Source organism: Leptidea sinapis, chromosome 22 (assembly GCF_905404315.1).
Source record: "Leptidea sinapis chromosome 22, ilLepSina1.1, whole genome shotgun sequence".
Taxonomy (NCBI): domain Eukaryota; kingdom Metazoa; phylum Arthropoda; class Insecta; order Lepidoptera; family Pieridae; genus Leptidea; species Leptidea sinapis.
In genome coordinates, this window is record NC_066286.1 from 1434361 (window position 1) to 1456138 (window position 21778).

At 33.7% G+C, this 21778-nt stretch overlaps 1 protein-coding gene across 2 annotated transcripts in view; it reads right to left on the reverse strand.

Moving 5' to 3' along the window:
- Positions 1-1272: 1272 nt before the first annotated feature.
- Positions 1273-21778, reverse strand: part of LOC126971009 (calbindin-32) — a 111362-nt gene continuing 90856 nt past the window's right edge. The window contains exons 8-12 of one of the 2 annotated variants that reach the window (XM_050817180.1): positions 18281-18336; positions 16556-16601; positions 8938-8994; positions 7604-7675; positions 1273-6564 (exon numbers count right to left, since the gene is read on the reverse strand). In XM_050817180.1, coding sequence (XP_050673137.1) covers positions 6415-6564; positions 7604-7675; positions 8938-8994; positions 16556-16601; positions 18281-18336 — 381 coding nt within the window. In that variant the 3' untranslated portion in view covers positions 1273-6414. The remainder of the gene's footprint in view (positions 6565-7603; positions 7676-8937; positions 8995-16555; positions 16602-18280; positions 18337-21778) is intronic. The other variant, XM_050817181.1, reaches the window with a different exon arrangement.

Genomic DNA, 21778 nt, shown 5'->3' on the forward strand with positions numbered 1-21778 from the left:
TATGCTTTGGACAGATTAGTAAATATTAATAATTATTACACATAAAGTGAGTTCCACGTGTTTAAATCCCCACGTAGTATGGGACGGTGCTAATTCAGTCGGAGGCGTTATTAGCCCCACGTCACCTATACGAAATGGATCCAAGAAGCTAAAATAATGTATTCATATTTGCTTAAATCTATGCTAGGTATTGTTTATTTTGTTGCATAATATACACTTACTTGTAATTTAAATAAATAAAAAAAAATGAAATATAGCAATTTTTCTAGAGAGAGCTCTTTTCCTGGCCGATACAGACTGTTGGGTCATAACCACAAGCCATAGGTATGAATTTCATATTAAACGCGGCCACCATCTTGGATTTAAAAGTAGTCCTAAATTCCTCCTTTCCTAACCCGAGAACCCATGAAAGCGATATACATATTGAAGATTTCTCGTGGCAGGTATCGTCATGCTCGCTTAAATGCCTCTGCTTGTGGCGGCGACGTGGGGCGGGTCGTTCTCTTCCCTAAAATATGGTCGAGGGAGGCGATGGCTGGTCCATGCGTCATGCTCGTGAACGGGTGCTACTCGTGGGGGCTGGATGATCTTGTTACCGGGAGGTCTGCTTGATGTGTTTTTATTATTATTATTATTATTTCCTTTAAAGTTAAAGTTATTATATATTTTATTTTATGAAATGCTCACATAATGCCTCTATTTATTTACGGTATGTGTAGATTGATGCATCTACTATACTCAATAACTCTTGTTAATAAGTATTAATTTACTTTTTTTTTCTTTTTTTGACTTACTCATGTAAGCCTTTCAGTTTTTGACTTTTGAGTATTTTTGTTGCGTCACTTTGCATATATTGTAATTGAAATGATTTGTAAAACAACTAAAATGTAAATCTTGACTTAAAAGAGTGGCAATGAGTTTCTTGCTACTTCTTCTCATTAGCTCAACCCTTTACGAAGTAGCGGAAGTGTTTTTGAATTTGAATTTGAAGTAAAGATAATTTTGGGCTGGCGCGAGTAATATCTAGGAAATAACCTCAAAGTGGCACTAACGTAACGTGCTACTTTAATATAATGCTAGATTTTACTACTCATAAAATATTCAACCCAGGTGCTTTAACTCAAAATCGATTCTTAAGATACCTTTTGGAACAAGGACCTTATTAATTTATAATAAAAAGGTATGAAAAGTACTAGTATATGCGAGCTATAATAAGGGGTTTAAATCAGAATATTAAATTAGGTTGATGAAAATCATTTCACACAATAATAAAACATTTCTACAAATATAAATACTTTATTTGCGTCAACATACAGTGCCAGGAATAACTATTTTTTGACAACAACCTTACTTTAGCGGGTTATACAAAAACAAATTATTCTTATAACATTTATATATTATCACATCGACTTACAGTAAATTATGAATTATGTAATTAGTATAAAATATTATGATAAAATGGTTATCATTATTCGCGTCTTATTATTGCTATAAGAGTATTGAAAATAATTGCCCGTATTTCAGGGAGTGTCACAAATCACTAATCTCTAGAAAATCTGCTAAGTGACTGAGAGTCGGCCTTATTCCATAACGCCAACTGGGACGTGATAGATAGAAAACGGTTGTTCACGCACACATGCTTCATATATTAGTTATCAGGCGCTTCAATGTCTGTTGCGCTTTTATGGTCAACCGATACCGAAAAATTTTTTTTTACGTTATTAAAAATATATTATTGATAGGTGTCTTCCAGGGAAAAAAAACGTATAAATGACAACGTCAATTACAAGCTGTCATCGTGACAATTGACATTTTATTGTTAATTGAATTTGTTTACCATAATTTTATTTCTAAAATATTCCACTCCATTATTTTATTTATTATTAATTTATGGTTATTATAAATTAATTATATAATAAATTATGTCCATATCGTTTATAAAATCTTATTTAGTCAAAACAATAACATATTATAAGCACAAATTAATTAAAATATGCAGTATGCATTTAAAACCAACAGCGAGAATACGAATCGTGTTTTTAGAATTTTATCGGAATGTTTATTTACATCCTCTTTGATGTCAAATCCGTTATAGAGCGCGCTATAAATTATAATCAAGTTGACGTATTTGACATCTCTGTGTTCTGTCAAATCAGGGTTGCCAAGAGTCTCAATAGCTATTGAAGGAAGCTTCCTGCAATTAATTAATGTACGAAATTATGAGAGGGACCGTAGGCACACTCTCAGTACACGAAGTTTATAGAAAACTTTCAAAAGCCTTTTATTAATTCCTGAACAGACGGCTGAGAATCATCCTGAAATACGAGCAATAAAGAAGGAAATTGAACTCTAAGAAGCACATAATTATAGAGTCAAACAATAATGTTATAAGTGCTAATTGCTCCTAAGAAATCGTTTCAGCCAAATAATATATTTGAATAGGTACTTAGGTATTGAAATATTATTATTTTACAATCTTTGGGGTTTCTATTCCGCAAATAAGTTATTAAATTTTGAGTAGGTACACAAAACTAAACATTATTTTATTAGTAGTTAAATAATTCACATAGATACACTTATTGTTTATATAATCATAATTATTAATATTGATAGTTTTGGTTTATTCTTTTCTTACTAGGAATACATTGATTTGTGAATTTTGTTTTAAAAACGAAATTCTTACTGTGAACTTTTAGTTCGTCGTATTCATACTACTTAATATGTGTTCATGTGATAAGTTTTATTTTTAATGATTGTCTTCATTTTTGGCATTTAATTTGATATTTGGCATACACAGTCTAGAATTATAGTGATTTGTAAGAAATAAAATTATTAAGTACTGGTTCTATATTATCTTAATAGAATCTTCACAATTTATTTGATTCCATTATTAAATTGAGATAAGTAATTGACTGCTTATTTTCTGACTATTTGCCGAGCTTGAACTGATAATACAACACAATTATGATTTACTCAAAGCTTTAAAATATCCAAAGCTAACGTAGGCCCTTACATTAAAAAATTATATTCTCAAAAAATCTCAAAAGATGCCTTCATGTTACCTACTATAGTAAGCTTAGATCATTTTTATACGTCTTGATGGACTATGACAGCTGTGAAAACGTCGAAAAAAATTGAGTTTAGTATTTACGTCTATTTTGAGCAATGCACGCACACTAACGCAAAGTGTCATGTCATACAAATCGCGAGTGTAAAACGTAGCTTTTCACGCGCACTAAAGTATTAAACCTGGCCCGTTTTCATCGGTTGTCTAAGAGAAAGAGACTATCTAGACGTATAAATTGTCTAAGATGGTAAAATTACTGTTTATCATTTCATAACAAAAAACTGCTTGTTTATGTACGCTTTCAAAACGAAAATAAGACAAAAACAAAATTACTGATTATTTTATGTTGGTTTTGAAAGGTTGGCACTAGTGAGTTCTTCTCCTCCTATACCAGATTGTCTGTACTGCTGGATTTTACAATATTATACCTATTTGGTTTAATGATAATTTTTACCTCTTATACCTCTCATCAGTTAGAACTGCCAATAAAAATATAATTATAAATGATATAACCCTTCATCCTTAAGACGAGTTCATGCAGAAATATATTTCAAAGTTCGAACATCACTCGTCAATGTAAGAAGTCCACAGAGTAGGTATTCGTGCGATAAAAATTCCGGTAGTACATAAATTTACGGATTTTCCCCGCAAGTTTGTGCTGGTTCATACAAAACATATAACCTACTTAGTATTTTCTCTGATTAACAGTTACACATTTACATAAAATACTTTTTAAAAGATTAAAAACGCGTGTAATTTTAACTGTGTTTTAATATTGCTATCACTATTTCTATTATCCCTTGCTCTCTGAAATCACGGAAAGTATAATTAACCGCCGGCTCTTGGTTTACCTAGTGGGTGCCCTTTTTGACCAACGACTAACAGTAGGGCTATGAATGTAATGCCTTTTAAGGCGCTTCTCTCGAAACATTTGGAATTCCCAAGAATTGCAAGTATCCAAAAGGACCACCAGTTTCCTGACTGGATGCGGCATACAGGTCGTTGTTGACAGATATTGCTGGAACCTACACTTTTTATTCTGCATATCAATGGTATGGTAGATGCCTCAACTATTCATTATTATGTAAAAGACTGAGAGACAGAGCCGGAAGAATCTTGTATGTTCTATTGAGTCCTGACAGTCCTATAAAATCTGACTTCTAAGTCACATACACATAATACATCATAGTAAAGGTAAAGAAGATTCACTCCGCAAAATCAGTTGAAGAAATAGGGACTCTTGCTACGATTTAATTAGGTCTAATTTAGATCGCATAGCGCTAATTACCTACAATTATATTCACCTACAAGTTGCCTGTCCATCTATCGCGTAGCTCTAACCTCTTCTAACGACTTTAGGGTTGTCATTTTTTAAACAATAATTAAATCTGAATAATTAATTACCAGTTAGGTATAGGTACATAGTAAGCCCGACGTTTCGTGACCTATACAGAGCAAGTTTTCAGGGGGACTGAAATAATAATAAAAACGTAACTTTTACGCAAAATCTTATGTAAAAACACAGCTGCAATTACAGTCGTTTTAATCCTTTAAAAAATATTTTATTTAAATATTAATTTCTTCTAAGTAATCTGTGGTTCCTACATTTTCATATGTCACTGAAGTTTACCGGATATACCGTGCGGAAAAAATCAAGTCAACAGTTTGAATGAATGACAGTTAGGTAAAAGGAAGGATATTACCGTCGGCAATGACATTACTGCAATAAAGTAATGTGCACCGCGTACAAATTTTTACCACTCGTATACCTATATAACAATGCACTTCCGCAGTTTGAATTACCGTTTACGAATGTGAGCCTATTTTGAGAAAATCTTTAACAATTCACATAATTGAACACAACACCAAGAGTTTTACATCAAAATATCTAAACACTTACCTAAATATATTTTTAACATCAATACATAAAGCTTTATTTTTACCCTTTTAGTAAAAGCGCACACCAAACTTAATCTAAGTATATATAAGTCGAGATCTTTGCAATTAATAAATATTAAACGCAGATATTTCGTAGAATAGAGCCGAAAATATGAGAAATGTAGGTACGATATCCTACGTTGAATGTGCCGTCCTAGTCAGTTAACGTACGCTTACCGTGCATTGTGTTAATGCTGATCCCGTGTTTTTATTTTTATTTTAATAATGATTGATCCGTGTCCATCAGATTCCAAAAAAAACGAGTTTTTATTCATCGCAGAAGCACGAGAATTAATGGTGCAATTTTTTTAGACATGTGTATTGAAGAAAGGCAGAACAATAATTTGAGATATAATTAAATTGGTAAATTTAAAACTTTGTATAAATTTATCGACAAACTCATGATTATGGTTATTAATTATAAATAAGTCACAGCACTATCGCATTCCTGAATTCTTCATTCAACTCGCGATACATGTAGGTACTAAGATGGAGAAATTCTCATTGCGAGTTTGACTAAATGACTTGTGGACATAGTGATGTGCCGTGTTAGTGTTCGATACAATTATACAATCGATTATTAAATTATTTCTGTAACACTTTCAATTTTGATATTGATTTTTTGTCCAGTGTGCTTATTATTTATTAATTATCATCAATTTAATATTAATTATTATCAATTTATTATAAGCACATAAAGTTGTAAAGCGCTGTTGATTCAGGATTAATTTACATATTAATCGACGTACATAAGTGTGACATTTAGAAAAAAATAACTACCACAAATCTAATAAGTTTTCCTTATTTAAGTTAAATTGACTAGTAAAAATACATTTATATCATCATAATCAACAACAAGTTCGGTTAAATAAAACATTAATATTACAGAATAGTAAAATAGAAGTGAATTATAATAATAACAAATTAAAGACAAATAATTTGATACTAAATTGCTATATCAAGGTTATTTTTATAAGCTTTTCGTGTATTAAGTTCGTTTAATTAATTAAGTTTAAAATAAAAAAATAAATTTATTTAGGTGCAATTCCTGCAGATAATAGCCGTATCTTAAGTTGCCGGGACTGTGATTTTTCATGCTGGTATAATACTTTGCAGTCTTTCAACTACTCGATCTGATTGGATAAATAAAAACTATTTTGTTGCGCTTAAATGCCAGTCATTCGATTACTATATCAAGAAAAGACAAATTAATACATTTATCCTTAGTAAAAAGGCTATATTATAAATGTGGGTACTTTATATTCCAATAAATCTATTGAAGAGTACGGTCGGAGAGAGAGAGTCCGGTCTTTCATTTATTTTCCTTAAAAGATTTATTTTACAAATAAAACATGAGTCGTAATGGATACATGGGTTACAGGACGGATTTGTATTATTACGTGAGGCTTTTAAGTTTCCGGATCTTCTTCCTGGTTGTGTTTTGCGAGCGCTAGAAGTATCATAGTTAATTGTTTCCTACTAATTTTCCCTTCACTGCTGTATTCCACTCCTTGTAGAATAGTCTCTTCAAATTCAAGCAGGTCTTGAGCATCGTAATCCTACAACATTAAAATATTTTTAATAATATCTTGTTTAATTATTTAAATGATAATATTCTCGGTATGCTTACAGCAACGCCAAATCTTTCTTAGATTCATATAAACTAACACTAAAAACATCTAATTCGTGGTGCCTCGCAATAAAGCCATTCCGCAAGGTTGGCGGATTATCGTAAAAAAATTGTATGCATTATTGCTAGGTAAAAAAAGGGCAGACTTCTGCACGAACGGAGTCTTATCTGGCACTGTTAAAAAGACGTGCAAGATTTAAACGGTGCAATTAAAAATGTGCTATAGTTGCACATTCTTTTGAAATTGTCTTTATGCTGGAAAGTCAGAACGCTTTCCAATCCATTGCAAACACGAAAAGAAAAACTCTGCAATGGATTAAAGGATACAACAACTCACGGGATAATGATGTTGCAAATGAACTAGCCAATTGGGGGATCCGAGGCTGTAAAATGGATCGGAACAACTACTAACCTTATCTTATGCGTAAATCAAAACAGGGCTGAGCAATAAACGGAGGAAGTCCGTCTAACAGGATTGGGAAACAGCAGGCAGGCATACAAAGAATGTATATTAAGTGATAGCAATGATGCTTGCCCACCAGTTTTTCAGACAACACAGGGACAAAATACGCAAAACTTTAAGCATTTCGCGATAGTTATAGAATTCAATGATGTAAATGCCGTAAATACAGTGTTACAATGAGATCTATTGTACGATTAAGATCACCTTACTACAAAACCTACCGACATAAGAAAATCTCGACCTTGTGACTCACATATTAAGGTGGAGTATGCAAAAAAATGTTATATTCTCTCCTGTTAATTGTTTTATATCTATGACACTATCCGACATCATTCGAGAATAATCCTTAAGGGTATATGCAAAGGGACACTCGATTCATTAATTCTTTCTGTAACTAAGCGAGAAATTTAACATACAAATGTGCTGTTACTATCAACAATACTGATCAACATCGGTAATGGTAAATTAATTAAGTTGAAAATTATCTTATTTCTTACAAACTTACCTTTTTAACTAGTTCTAAAAGATCTTTGAGAAAACCTCGTAGCTCTTCATTCTCTATAGAGCCGTTGTTATCCTGAAACATTTAAAAATATTATGAGTTAATAGTTACAAATATCCCTTCTTGGCTTAGATTTTGTAAGACTAAGCTATGAAAATAAGTGAATTACACATTGTATTTTATATTACATTTATTTAAAAGTACTCAATGTCAATAAGAAACGGTTTAGTCTATTACCGAAGCCCACCTCTGGGATCAAATCAAAATTTCAGCGGATATGTAGACCGTGATCGTGAAGTGCGTTTGTCTTGTATCCATAACTGTTCATAAAGGAGACTAAACGCAATTAATGACAGGTTATGTTATAAGACATCTGCAATACAAACCTTAACATTCTGATACAATTTCGAAAGGTTCTGGGGAAGTGTATATCGGTACTATTGTAAAGATGATGTATTTACAAATCACTTTATAATTATAGAAGCTAATATATCTATATTTCTTTGTTGTCATTAAAGAGTAAATATTTTTATTTTAGTATTGAATATTGTTTGAGCTAAGTTTTGGCTATTATATCTAGGAATCGTAATATTTGTAGAACAACTTTTAGTTTTATTCACTTTTAGCATCCTCAACAAAATAGAATCGGGCAGCCACGGATCATGGATACCTATAATGAATAAACAATGTATAACGTATGAAATGAGTTTTTAATTGTTTAAATGCTTTTATTAACGGTAATTTTCGAACGGGAATCACAGAAAAATAAGTAATAAAACAATATTAAGTTCTGTGTTTGCTACGTCATGAAATATTCATATTACTATGTCATATAGTAAAGAAAAAAATTCATGTATTATTTTAGTTAAATTATAATAGTAAATCTTAGGTAATGCACGCCCAAGAAATCAGTATAAGTATTGTTATATATACGTAACAATTCTATACAAACCTCTTTATTAAGTACAAGTACAATTGTTCACTTTCAGGCAGCAATACCACTAACCATAATATTATACTTGAGTATTTTTTTAGTGCCACATACCGACACATGCATCAATCGTGGCACTGTCACGGGCAAACATGTCCATCCACCTAGGTACTATTAGATGATCTGTACCCGCTTGTCTTCATAATCTCATTAAGAAGACGTTCCTCTGTATACTTATACTCATTCAGGCTAATAAGAAGTTTTTTTCATATTTTTGTTCCTTGATCTAGTTTTAATATTTGCTTAAAACAAAATATTATGTCACAGGTGTAATAATTTGAAACTTTAAAGCCGGCGGCTGTAAGACGAGTAAGTAAATATGATATAATTTGATTAATACACTTACCCTATCATATAAAGAGAATACTCTTTCTATATCATCCTTAGTTAGTTTTGTTGCACCCTGTCAACATAAGAAGATAAGTGACATACTCTACATAACTGAAAATTAATACCTCATGATATATATCTCATTCTTATAGATTCGTTTTTATCGATATATCGATAAAAAAGTCAAGCTCTATAATCTATAAAAATAATTTATGTTATATTTCATGAAGATGAAGCTTTTTAATTAAATAAATTTATTATCGTAATATTAGTAAGTACTACGTGAATTCGTCAAGTTTAAAGTGTAACAAAAATTTATTTCTTGCATTTATTTTGTAAAAATCACATACGACAATCTCGTGCAGTTTATTTTATCTTATATGAAGAAAAAGGTTTAAAGAAGTGCAAATAGAGAGACAAGAGAGAGTATTCTTACCTCAATGCCCTCCTATGTGCAGTGCAAGCAGCAGTGTGAATAGACAGATAGAGACAGGCACGTCAATAGAATGTGTGTGTTACTAGTGTACAAAAATGTGTACTCTATAGATATAAGATAGATCTATATAGAGTTGAACTATTGCAATGGTTCAAATAAGTTTTGAATTGACAATTACATGTGCAGAATGCTTATATATATTTAATTTTACGAAGTTTCATAAGGTTTTTATATGCCGAACTCTTTCACCTATAAGTAGGTATGTTTATCTGTTGTCCAGTTTCTGTACCATATACGGATTACCAGTAAGCTTTTTAGAGTGGATGGTATTGTTTTTAAAAGCAAGTTGAAATATAATAGTTAACAGGTGGTAAGTGTATACGAGAGGGTCGCCTTTTTTTATCGTCGTACCACACCGCAATTTATCTACTCTGTTTTGTAGAATTGGTGTTCAATCATCTAACTTATAACCCAGCTTGTCGGGCCCAGTTGGGAGAGAGATACTGAATTGGCCAATCATCCCTGTTATCCTCGTAGCGCAGTCTCCACTCCTCAGTAATGTTGGGTGGACGTGAACTCTTGTCATCAGGCGTCCATCGATTTTTTAGGTATCGTATAGAAAACCCAATCCTACTCGTTTTAGATAATATTGTAATCAATGCCCAGTCGGAAAAGTAAGTATTTACACCCAATTATTTTGAAAGCCAAACATATTTTGTCGATATCCAGCTATACAAGTACTTCCTAACGAAAAAATAATTTAGAAATTGAAGCTCTATTTTTCTGTATGTTTTTCAGCACTTTAAACATATTATTATATTTTTATTGCAATGATGGTGTTACGTAAAATTTCCTGATACTCATTAAATCCAAGAGGTGCCACGGCAAGGAAAGCTCGACTTTATATCTCACATATTAAGGTCGAGTAAATAGTACAGTAACTGCTACGTAAACAACTTGCTTACTTGTTTATTCAAAATCAAAACATGACGTGAGCCCCACTAACAATATATTATTTGCTCTGTTTTAAAATATTCATTTGATAATATAATATTATAATCGTTTCATTGCAATAATCCAAATTCCATAATATATAGAAAAATAAACAGTGTATATTTCCTCAAATTATACTTCATTATTTAAAATAACTTTAATATATTTATAACTATTTTAACGTGCATTTATAATAAGGTAAATAGGAATACTAATTAATTTCAATTTGTTACGAAAATCATAGGTATGTAGTTATGTATCAGGTATCTATCTATAGCAGTGTATGTCCATGAAAATAGAACTGATGTTGAAACAGGTTATCTAGAGGGAGGGAAGTGCTTGAAAGTCATTTGAAATTAAATATTTACAAAGTTAGTTATCATATTGCATTTTGGTTTAGTGTACGTGCCATGCTGACAATAGAGGTTAACAGTTCGACGCTATTTATTTCGACTTAACTTTGAGTCTATCTAGAAGTTTAAATTATCTAAGATTTGTAATATTTGAATATATAAACATAAAGCTTTCAACAGCCACTTTCGACACTTTAAATTCCATTTTTAATGTGTGCTAATTCAACCAAATGTTTACTTTACTTTTTAACCTTCAATTAACCTACATCTATAAGAGCAAACCACAAAACTATTAATCTACATTATTGTTAGGTATTTTTAAAGATTTAAATGTTATATTATAATATCTAGATTCTATTAAAAGAAATCAGTGAGATGTGTCGTGTATAAAAAATGACATATTGTTAAAAAATGCAAAAGAAATTTTGAAGTATTTAGCACGATAAAAAAACAAATGCTTGTTACCTATGTGTAAAAGACATGCAGAATTTGTAGAAAAGAGTGTTTGCGAAACAATAACAATGCTGAGCCAAGCAAAATGATATGTTATTTCTATGTACATGTTTACATTCGCAGATTACTGAATTTTCGAACAACGGTGATATACAGTGTGGCCGAGAAGTTGACGTCCAAAGCTAAAATTTGAAAGCCTCATGGTAATGAGTATCCGAATCACCCCTGTGTATGTTAGATTTTGTGTAGTTTAGGAGATAATATTTTTTTCCCCTTTTTTCACCTAATTGTGGTTTAGGAGTTCTAATTTTTTTGAACATTTTTTGTTAATTTTATTGCTGATAATTAATAACTACAGTTGCAATAACCACATAAGAAACTATGAATAGTTTAAACAATGCGGAACTAGTTTAGAATTGAGTCGTAAGTTCAAGATAACTGCTCCAGCTAAATTCATAAAAATGTTCAAGGTATCAAAAAAAATGGGGAGCCTATGGTTTCTAACTATTTTTAAAAACCTTCCAGAACATTGGCAAATAAAATGAGCCAAATTCAAATTTTAGCTTTGGACGTGAACTTCTCGGCCACCCAGTATTTGATATTTATACCAGGAACAAATATAAACTTTAGCTACTACCCGTTTAGTTAGTTGTTTCGTTGGGTGAAATATGTGAATGAATGAAAATACTTTATTGCACTAAAATTACATAAAGAAAAAAAATTGTATATAACAGTTATGGTAGCACAATTAGGCGAACTTATCGCTATTCAGCGATCTCTTCCAGGTAACATTCAGGTGTAGGAGATTTTATACGCTACTTTTCTATAACAGAATCAGAAAATGGATGATCCTAATTTGTGTAAGCTGTTGCGACTTCATTATAACATACTTATGTTTTATATTTATTTTACACCGTTCTTTAAATCAAGATTAGTTAATGGTTCAGAATAACTCTGTAGGTTAAAAGGCATTTATTTTCTCAAAATTGATTCCTTTCGAATTCTTTTTGATGTCATTTCTAATATACTATATACTACTACCGCTTCGGAAAGAAAAGCCTCCGAGAGAAAAGAAGCGGCGCAAGAAACTCTCCCAGCATTATATTTTTTTGCGATCTTTTTATTAAAAAATATACAATATTGTACTGTCATTGCTTTTGCTATAAAATAATCATAATCTAGTCACAGGCTGTCCGATCACTTCGATATTCAGCTGTGAAGTAATAGGATTTAAAACAAAGCCGTTTTTTAATAAAACATTTATATTTATTTATAGATAATGCCTGAACAGTTTTACATTTACCCTTAAAGCTATTATGTATCTTATGAAGCCTACTAGAATTATTCACAAGCAATCCCTTATTTCTAGTGTTATAATAATGAAAATCACTATTAAGAGCAAAAAACGTGACGATTTTTGTGAACATATATTAAATTTTCATGAATGTACTGACAATGAAGTGTCATAATATTTATTTCTTTAAATTTTTCTTTGAGAGACTGTCTATAACCAAGCTGATATATAGCACGAACAGCTCTCTTTTGTAGAGCAAACACTATTATACAAATGATTTAGGTTTTCTTTGGTGTTAATTCCGCCAATATTTGCTATCTGGCACGAGACTGCCAGATTTTGGCGTGACAACACGTCCTGAGGATGCCTCGTGTAGAGGCGAAACACGTGTCGAATTGTTTTGGAAGCAAATATTGGCGGAATTAACACTAAAGAAAACCTAAATCATTTGTATAATTATGGATTTCCGCAAAGTAACGCCTAATTTTGCTTAAAATTGCTTGTAACTAGTTCTATTGCTTGTAACTAATTTTATTGCTTGTAACTAATTCTAGTAGGCTTCATAAGATACATAATAGCTTTAAGGGTAAATGTATACACTTCTACAATAAAGTCCCAGCCACTGTTCAGGCATTACCTATAAATAAATTTAAATGTTTTATAAAAAAATGGCTCTGTCGTAAATCCTATTACTCCACTGCTGAATATCTAAATGATCGGACAGCCTGGGACTAGATTGTGATTATTTTATAGCAACTGTACAATATTGTATATTTTTATTGAAAAAAGAATGCTGGGAGAGTTTCTTGCGCCGCTTCTTCTCTCTCAGAGCGCCATTTGTTTCCGAAGCGGTAGTAGTATCTAGCAGTATAAGAAATGACATCAAAAAGAATTCTAAAGGAATCAATTTTGAGAAAATAAATGCCTTTTATGCCTTTTTATGCCTTTTAATTAAATATTTTTTTTTTGAGCAAACACTATATCAATGTCAGCAGCATGACCCCACAGTAAAATACCGTATGCCATAGGTAGTAAAGTTCATGCAAACGAGCGCTATCTTCGTATCAAACTAATCTAATCTAACATTCTTTGAAATTGTTTTTCTCTTAATCTGGGTTTCCAAACAGAAAAATATCTTTGTGATTGAAAATAGAATTATCAAGCTTTATTTTATGCTGCATTTATCGAGACACAAAAATATTTGAAAGTGGCCCAGACTCCATACAATGCTGGTCATTCTCCTTTATGACAACTCTTGGAAGCTGTGTGCGTAGCGCAAATATTAAATATTACTAGCAGACCCAGCAAACGTTATATTGCCATATAAAGTAATAAAAATATTTTTGGGTTGTAAAAAGTAGATGCAAACGATTCTAAGAATTACCAAATTTATCGTACTACAATTATTGTAAGTATTGATCCATTGCCATCTTGCAACCCTATAGCAGATTTGTGGATGGAACAGAATAATATAAAAATCGCGATACAAATATAGGGGTTGATCGTAGAGGGTTGAAAATTTAGGGTTCCATGTATTTTAAATTTTGTATCATAAAAAAATAAAAACAAAAAATTACATCCAAAAAAATTAAAAATAAAATTTGGGGTGTACCACCCTAAACATTTAGGGGGATTAAAAATAGATAGTAGCCGATGCTCAGACCTACTAAATAAGCATATAAAATTTGGTAAAAATCAGTAAAGCCGTTTCGGGGGAGTAAGGTAACTAATAATATATTAAAATCGCGATACAAAAGTAACTGTTAATCGTAGATGGGTGAAAATTTGAAGTTGTATGTATATTTTAATGCTGACTCATAATCAAACAAATTTAAAAAAAATGTCAAAAAAATTAATAAATAATATTTGGCGTGGACCACCCTTAACATTTAGGGGGATGAAAAATAGATGTTGTCCGATTCTCAGACCTACCCAATATGCACTCAAAATTTCATGAGAATCGGTCAAGCCGTTTCGAAGGAGTTTAACTACAAACACCGCGACATTAGAATTTTATATCTTAGATAATACGCAGTAGTGGTAGTGCGCCATAGCAAAAGCCGCAATTGCGTTTCTTTAGATAAGGAATTGTAAAGACTGTAAAACTGTGCTAAGTATATCCACTTTCCTCCTCAAAATGTATGAAGCTATTAATAATTAAATGTGTGAGAAACCATGCGCAACTTAAATAAACAATAACAAAATATATTATGCTATCAAATGCAGAGAAAGTGAAAATGCTGTGAAGTAAATACTTAGTACAATAATAATAATTAAACATAGAAGTATAACGGTAAAGGCTATATTACACCGGGACACCACGGTCGCGGTGGCGCAACCAGTCGCCGCTACCAACAAAATATATACAGCTCTATAGAGAGCTACTCACCTGGTGTCCGTTTGGTTGCGCAACCAATTTGGTGACTCACCCAGCTCGGACGCGTCATGACTCTGGTGTCTGTATGGTGTCTAGTTTGGTAGCTCACGGACACCTCGGTGGCGCGAATGATGGTAATAAGGTTTCCCGGTGAAATATAGCCCTAAGGACTGGTGGCGTTATTGCCAAAAATCTTAACATTTTAATTCAATATTAATCATGTAATCTCTATATATATTATTTCTCAAAGATGTTTATTTGTGAAAACGCCATAACTTCCACAACACACCGACAATGCCAAAGATCTAAAAAATTTTTTAATGTTTATGTTCACGCTATTGTTTTAAAATTCAAGATTTTCCAAAAAATAATAGGGCATATAATAATATTCTATTTACAAAATAGATTTGTTGACAGCTCAGAATACAGAACAAACCAGAAGTGTTTAATAACATCAAAGAGAATTTAAACACTTCGTCATCACATTTCTACGCAGCGCGTTAAAGAGAATTTAGGGGATGTTCCGATATGCACTGCGAGCACTGCACAGTGCTATCACTGTAGAAAAATTCGTTCCGTTATGGACTGCCAGTATACTGCCGCAGTACCCTATGGAAATATATGACGTCATAAAACGCCGCCATATTCTACTGTGAGCACTGGCATTTTCGAGGTAAGGTACTCGCAGTACTTTGATCACGTGATCAGTTTTGACTGAGTGCCTAAAGTCATAATTAAAATATTTTTAATTTGACAGTACTCCAACAACAGTTTTTTTAATGAACTAGAAAACTTTAATACACTCATTTGAATGCCGCGTCTAGAAATGCGGCTGACAGTATACCGGATTGCGTTCCGTTTTAAATAGTAACCAGTATAACTGTACAGTGGTCGCAGTGCATATCGGAACATACCCTTAAACACTGTAGCGCGTTGTGGTCAAAATAAACCCCCGCCCGCGCCTCAGCCCCCGCTTAGTGTTACCAACGCTCCATACATTACCGCTTGTATGGCTTGTATTTTAATAAATTCAATGCTTTAATAAAATTAATTCTAAATATGCAACTAACAGAATACGAAATGTAATCCCATTCCATTTCATCGTATGCCTGTTTTATACAGATTATTCTGCCTCTCTATTGCGTGCGTTGACGGCTTCTGGCTTTTTTTATGGAATAGGAGGACAAACGAGCGTACGGGTCACCTGGTGTTAAGTGATCACCGCCGCCCACATTCTCTTGCAACACCAGAGGAATTACTAGTGCGTTGCCGGCCTTTAAGGAAGGTGTATTTGGTTGGGGGGAAGGGGGGGGGGAATGGCCTCCGGTCCTCGAACTAAACTATGCGAAACATAGCAGCACTAGGCTGCTACTTCACGCCGGTATGCTGACGTCAAAAGACGGCAGCGTGACACTGCCACTTTCAATAAGTATATTTATGGCTTGTTGTGTATTCTGATTTCTGAGGCTAAAAATATTAACAACTATCTATATTAATTGTTCTATGGCTGATTTAGGATTGACGATTCCAAAATTTGTCATTTATTATAGTTTTGTTATAATCTTTCAGTGCAAGCGTTTATATTGTGTGAAGTATTATTTTAATTAAACAGACTAAATAAATCTTCTATGTTTAATTAATTCTCGCTTTCACAAAAAACAATGACCGTGAGCAAAACAAAATGGCCGCTGGTTTTGGCGGGAATACAGTACTGGTTAAACCACTCACCTTGAATACTTGGCGACATAGAAAATTTTCTTTCACGGGCAACAACCTAAATTATAAAAAGAAATTGCTTTAATAAAATATGCGTCTTATCTATACTTTTTAACTCTTAAATTTTTTCTATAGTAAAATAATAAAATTATGATGTAATCAAGTAATTGAGGGATCCCCTCATAATCAACAGTCGTAAAATGCTTTTGGTTTAGCAAAATAAGTATTTATATACATACAACATCATCTGGTGAGGTAAAAGTAGGGATGAGAACCACAAATGATCACCAGCACATTTTTAAGATAATTTTTTCACATGAGGTTACAAGTAAATCTAAGCAAAATAATACAAGGAAATGATAATAGTACCATCAAACTGATCTGGTCAATGCTTACACAGAACTCATAATGAGCATTACTCTCGAAGACTGGACAGATAGTGTTACTATTGGCGGGTACATAATATCAAATTTGCGCTACGCTGATGATACTACTTTAATTGCGACGAGAAGAAGAAGAGCTATTTCTCAAAATGGAGCGCGTGAGTGTAGAGTTTGGATTAAAGATTAACCGCAGTTAAACCAAGGTGATGATTGTAGATCGATCCAACAATAACTCGCCCGACCTCACGCAGATTTGAAACTGTGAGGTCCTGCAATCTTATGTATATCTTGGTGCTTTAATCTCAAACAATGGAGGATGAGAGATGAAGTAAAGCGCCGTATGGCGATAGAAAGAACTGCGATAGACAAATTGAAAAAAATATGGAAGAAAAGAAACATCACAAAAGCCACGAAAATCCGTCTCGTCCAAACAATAATTGTTTTTCCCATATTTTTGTATGCTGCAGACGTGGACGTTGCGACAAGCCGAAAAAAGGAAATTAATACTCTGTAGATGTGGTGCTGAAGGAGAATACTGGGAATTTTATGGACCGAGTTTAACACCAACTAATCCTCCAAGAACTTGGCATAAAACAACGCCTTTCGGTGTTAATACAGAGTCGCATTCTTCCGACACGTCTTCCGGCGCGAGAGTTAGTGTCGTGCAGGGCAAAGTGGAGGGCACCAGAGGGCGGGGAAGGTCGCCCATGCGATTGACCGACCACATTAAGTCTGCTGTGGGTGGTCCATTTAATGAGTGCAGCAGACCATCGGCCAGCAGGGAAACGTGGCGAATTCTCGTGGGGCGAATCACATCTGCCCCAAAAGATTTCACTTCGCGATGACCACGACCACTCTGTTAAGAGTGTAACGACGAAGAAGATTTACAATGTGTGAGTTGAAGATGCGTTACTTAGAGAGCTGTTGGCTCAATTAGTAAGAGCGCTCAGGCGGAACTCGAGAGGAATGCGGGACCGAGTCTCGCATCGTCCTAAAATTTTGGTTCAAATTAAATTTGTATATTTGAATATTCAAACTGTTTAATTTAAAGAAAATTAAATTCACACACTTGAGTTTCTTTAATCGATTGCCATATTATGTAACATTAAAGTACCTGTTAAACAATTTTTTACAAAGAAGCTAAATTATTAATAAGATTTTTTTTGTAACATTTAGGTTTTGGTGGAAGTTACAATCTGAGACCAATATATTCGTATTGTATAACAGTATGTTATATTAGTAGATATACAATATAAGTATTGAATGTCAGAATATACATGTTTTACTTGGCAAACGAATCACTTTTATCCCTTTTTCAAACTGCATTCTTCGACCCTTATCACTTAGAACTTACTTTGCCATCTCGGAGAGTTGTAAGCGACCATCCTTGTTGGAATCGAAGACTTGTAACTGGAATAAATTAAAATTACACTTTCAACATTGTAATTTAAGCAATAAAATTACACTAAGGCTTCTAGCTCTAAGATCGCTTTGCGTTGCGTAGAGACGTCACTTAATTGTGTGTCTCCTACCGCATTTATCACGGGGAGTGTTCCCAAGAGCTGTGTCACCGGATTTCTGTCGCCGAATTCCACCTTCGCACGATACTCCACAAATTAGGATATCATCCCCACCACCTGGTTAAGTGGCGTTCCTCCAAAGTGCGGTTTCCAAAGAACTTTCTTCCACGTATTAAAAAAAACTGTGAAATGGGCTTTCTTGTGGGGTGTTTTCGAGACTTCCTTAAAAGCCGGCAATTCTCCTGTGAATCCTCTGGTGTTACCAAATAATGTAGGCGGCGATGATAACTTAATACCAGGTGGCCCGTACGCTCACTTGTCCTCCCCTTCCATAAAAAAAATCCGTTCGAGAATAAGACAAACCCCTATCTTCCTGACGTGATAGTGGCGGCTGGTAAAGGCAGACAGGTTTACTTAGGACGTAGATATTTAATAATTCCACAGTAATGAAACATTCCGTACACGAAGCCCGCTCACCCCAACTGGTTGAATGAAATGTTTGCATTGCCAATTAGTACAAGTCTATCGGAAGGTCGATGTTAACTAATTACCGGCCGTTAACGTCATGCAGAAATTAATATGAAAAGATTCCGGCGTTATTCCAACGCGTGGGGCTAACAATACACGCGAGTGTTGAATGAAATGAAAACTTCCAAGCACTCCTTGTTAGTATGTGGTAAAGACTTCCTTGACAACCACACTGTCACAATACAGTAAAAAAGCGTCCAAGTGCGAGTCAGTTTCGCCCATAAATGGTTCCGTAGCAGCAAGTAACATAATAAAAAAGTTCTTGTAGTTCGTTGTAACGATTTATGACGTATTAAAAAAAACTACTTACTAGATCTCGTTCAAACTAATTTTCGGTGGAAGTTTCCATGGTAATGTACATCATATATTTTTTTAGTTTTATCATTCTCTTATTTTAGAAGTTACAGGTCGATGACACACATTTTACCACTTTGTGTCTCTCGCGCAAACAATTCAGTTGATAAAATTATATTAGAAACCTCAATATCATTTTTGAAGACCTATCCATAGATACGTATGGGTTTTATGAAAAAAAATTAACCCCAAAAACTTATTGTTTTTTTTTCTATTTTTATGTGAAAATCTTAATACGGTTCACAGAATACATATACTTACCAAATTGCACCAGTATAGTTCTTATAGTTCCGGAACAAAGTGGCTGTGACATACGGACGGACAAACAGACAGACGTGATGAATCTATAAGGACTCCGTTTGTTTAGGCCATTTGGCTACGGTAACGTGACAGTACTTTAACGTCACACTAGAGCGCCCGAGTCAACGCACGCACACATACACAAGATTTATACGGCCGCTAAGCAATCTTGGGAAGACAAAACTATTGAGTGCCGCGCGGTTCGCCGTCGAGACTGGTCGATGTCCAAGTTATATTAGCTGCGCCGCGCCGTCCGCGTCGTAAATGTTTTTGTATGTACCAACCCTAGCGCTCCAGACGTAGGTATAAATTTCAAGGAGACCGCTGAGCTACGATACTGGTCTATTACTTCTATTCTGACTATAGGAATGAAGGCATATATATAAAGAAATAATAATATATCGTAAATATATTGGCCTCGGTAAGTCATGCATCTTAAGCCGTTTGGTGTCGAGACACTTGGCCCTTGGGGCCCGGAGGCGCGGATAATGTTCAAAATACTATCTTCGCGCCTCAATTAGGCTACTGGAAACCCAAGCGCTGGCAACTATTTCGGTCAACGGATCAGCCTAGCCATGTAACGCGGAAATGCTGCCAGTACTCTTGGTATGCCTCCATTATGTAGTCATTGTATTGTAATAGTTATTTATGCAACTGTTGCGTAATAAGGGGTATTAAAACACGAATGCGGGTTTATCTATTTGGGGTGATAATAGTATCACATGAGTGTTTTAATACCTAATTATCAACATTTGCATACAAGACTTTATCTACACCACCCAGAATATGAAACCTCTAAAACATTCTGAAACAGTTAGCTTACTCCTAACATTAAAACAGCCAGTCCTAGTAGTAACCTAATATCATCCATTACTGATTATATACAGGTAAACTAAATATTAAAGAAATAATTATTTATTTCAGTAGTACTTAATTTACATTTTGTATAGTGCAATTATTAAAAGTCTAAAATATCCGGCGGTGTGCTGTCAAACCTTGAATCGCTCATTTTTTCAAGAAAAATGGCGGGGATTCGAATAACCTTTTGTTACGACATTACCGCTCTGGTAGTGTGGAACGCGCGTAAACGAAAATGTTCTTTTTTTGAAATTCATTCAGATACCACACATCGAGCAATAAGAATGTGGCTGTCTGTTGAGACGCTTGAAGGGATCTAAAAAAAAACAAAGGAGTATTGTTATGAAATTCAGTACAACATTACAACACTCGTTTGGATGATGTAATGGTTATTATAGAACATTGGATGTTCTAATGTTGGCAGTAAGCTAACTGTTTCAGAATCTTTAATAGAGGATTTAAAACATGGGTGTAGATACATATAGTTATAAGATTTCTTTTGTTTGAATACAATTCATTGTTCTTAAGTACGTCTATGATGTTCTGTCTCATTGTAACTCTTGTAACCGTAATTATGTAACATTTGCATAACTAGCTAAGACTGTATATTCTCAAACTCTTTCAAATGTAAAGTACATTACAACCATGTTAAGATACACAAAGTGGATGGAAAGCAATTTAAAAGCCTAGCAACAATGACAAGAATTCTTAGAATGGAAGTCTTTGTGTCCGTTAATACTTAAAACAAAAGCTTTGAGAGTCAGATAAACTATGCACGACTTTTATATTGCACACGTGTTTGTTGAAAAGAAATAAAAATATTGTAATTTTTTGCGGACACTGCCACCAAAATATGTACAGACATCCCTACTAATAATACTAAAATGCTAATTTAAGTTTTATTTATGAAAAAAAGGGACGAGACGAGCAGGACTTTCAGCTGATGGTACCTAATTGACATTTGATTTGGCCCAGTAAAAAGATAATTGAAAAACCCGAAAATTCTGAGCGGCACTACAACTGCGGTCGTCACCTTGAGGCATAAGATGTCAATTGTCATTTGCCCAGTAATTTCACGTGCTACGGCGCCCTTCAGCACGAAACACAGTAAAACTTACACATTACTGCTTCACTTCAGAAATAGGTGCCTCCCAGTTTCCAGTGCAAAGTTTGTTTGCTACGCTTTTACGCCGGAGCTACTGAAGTGATTTTGATAAAATTTGGTACTGCGATAGACTAGACCCTAGGAAAGGACATAGGCTATATTTTATCCCGCAAAACTCCATGGCTTA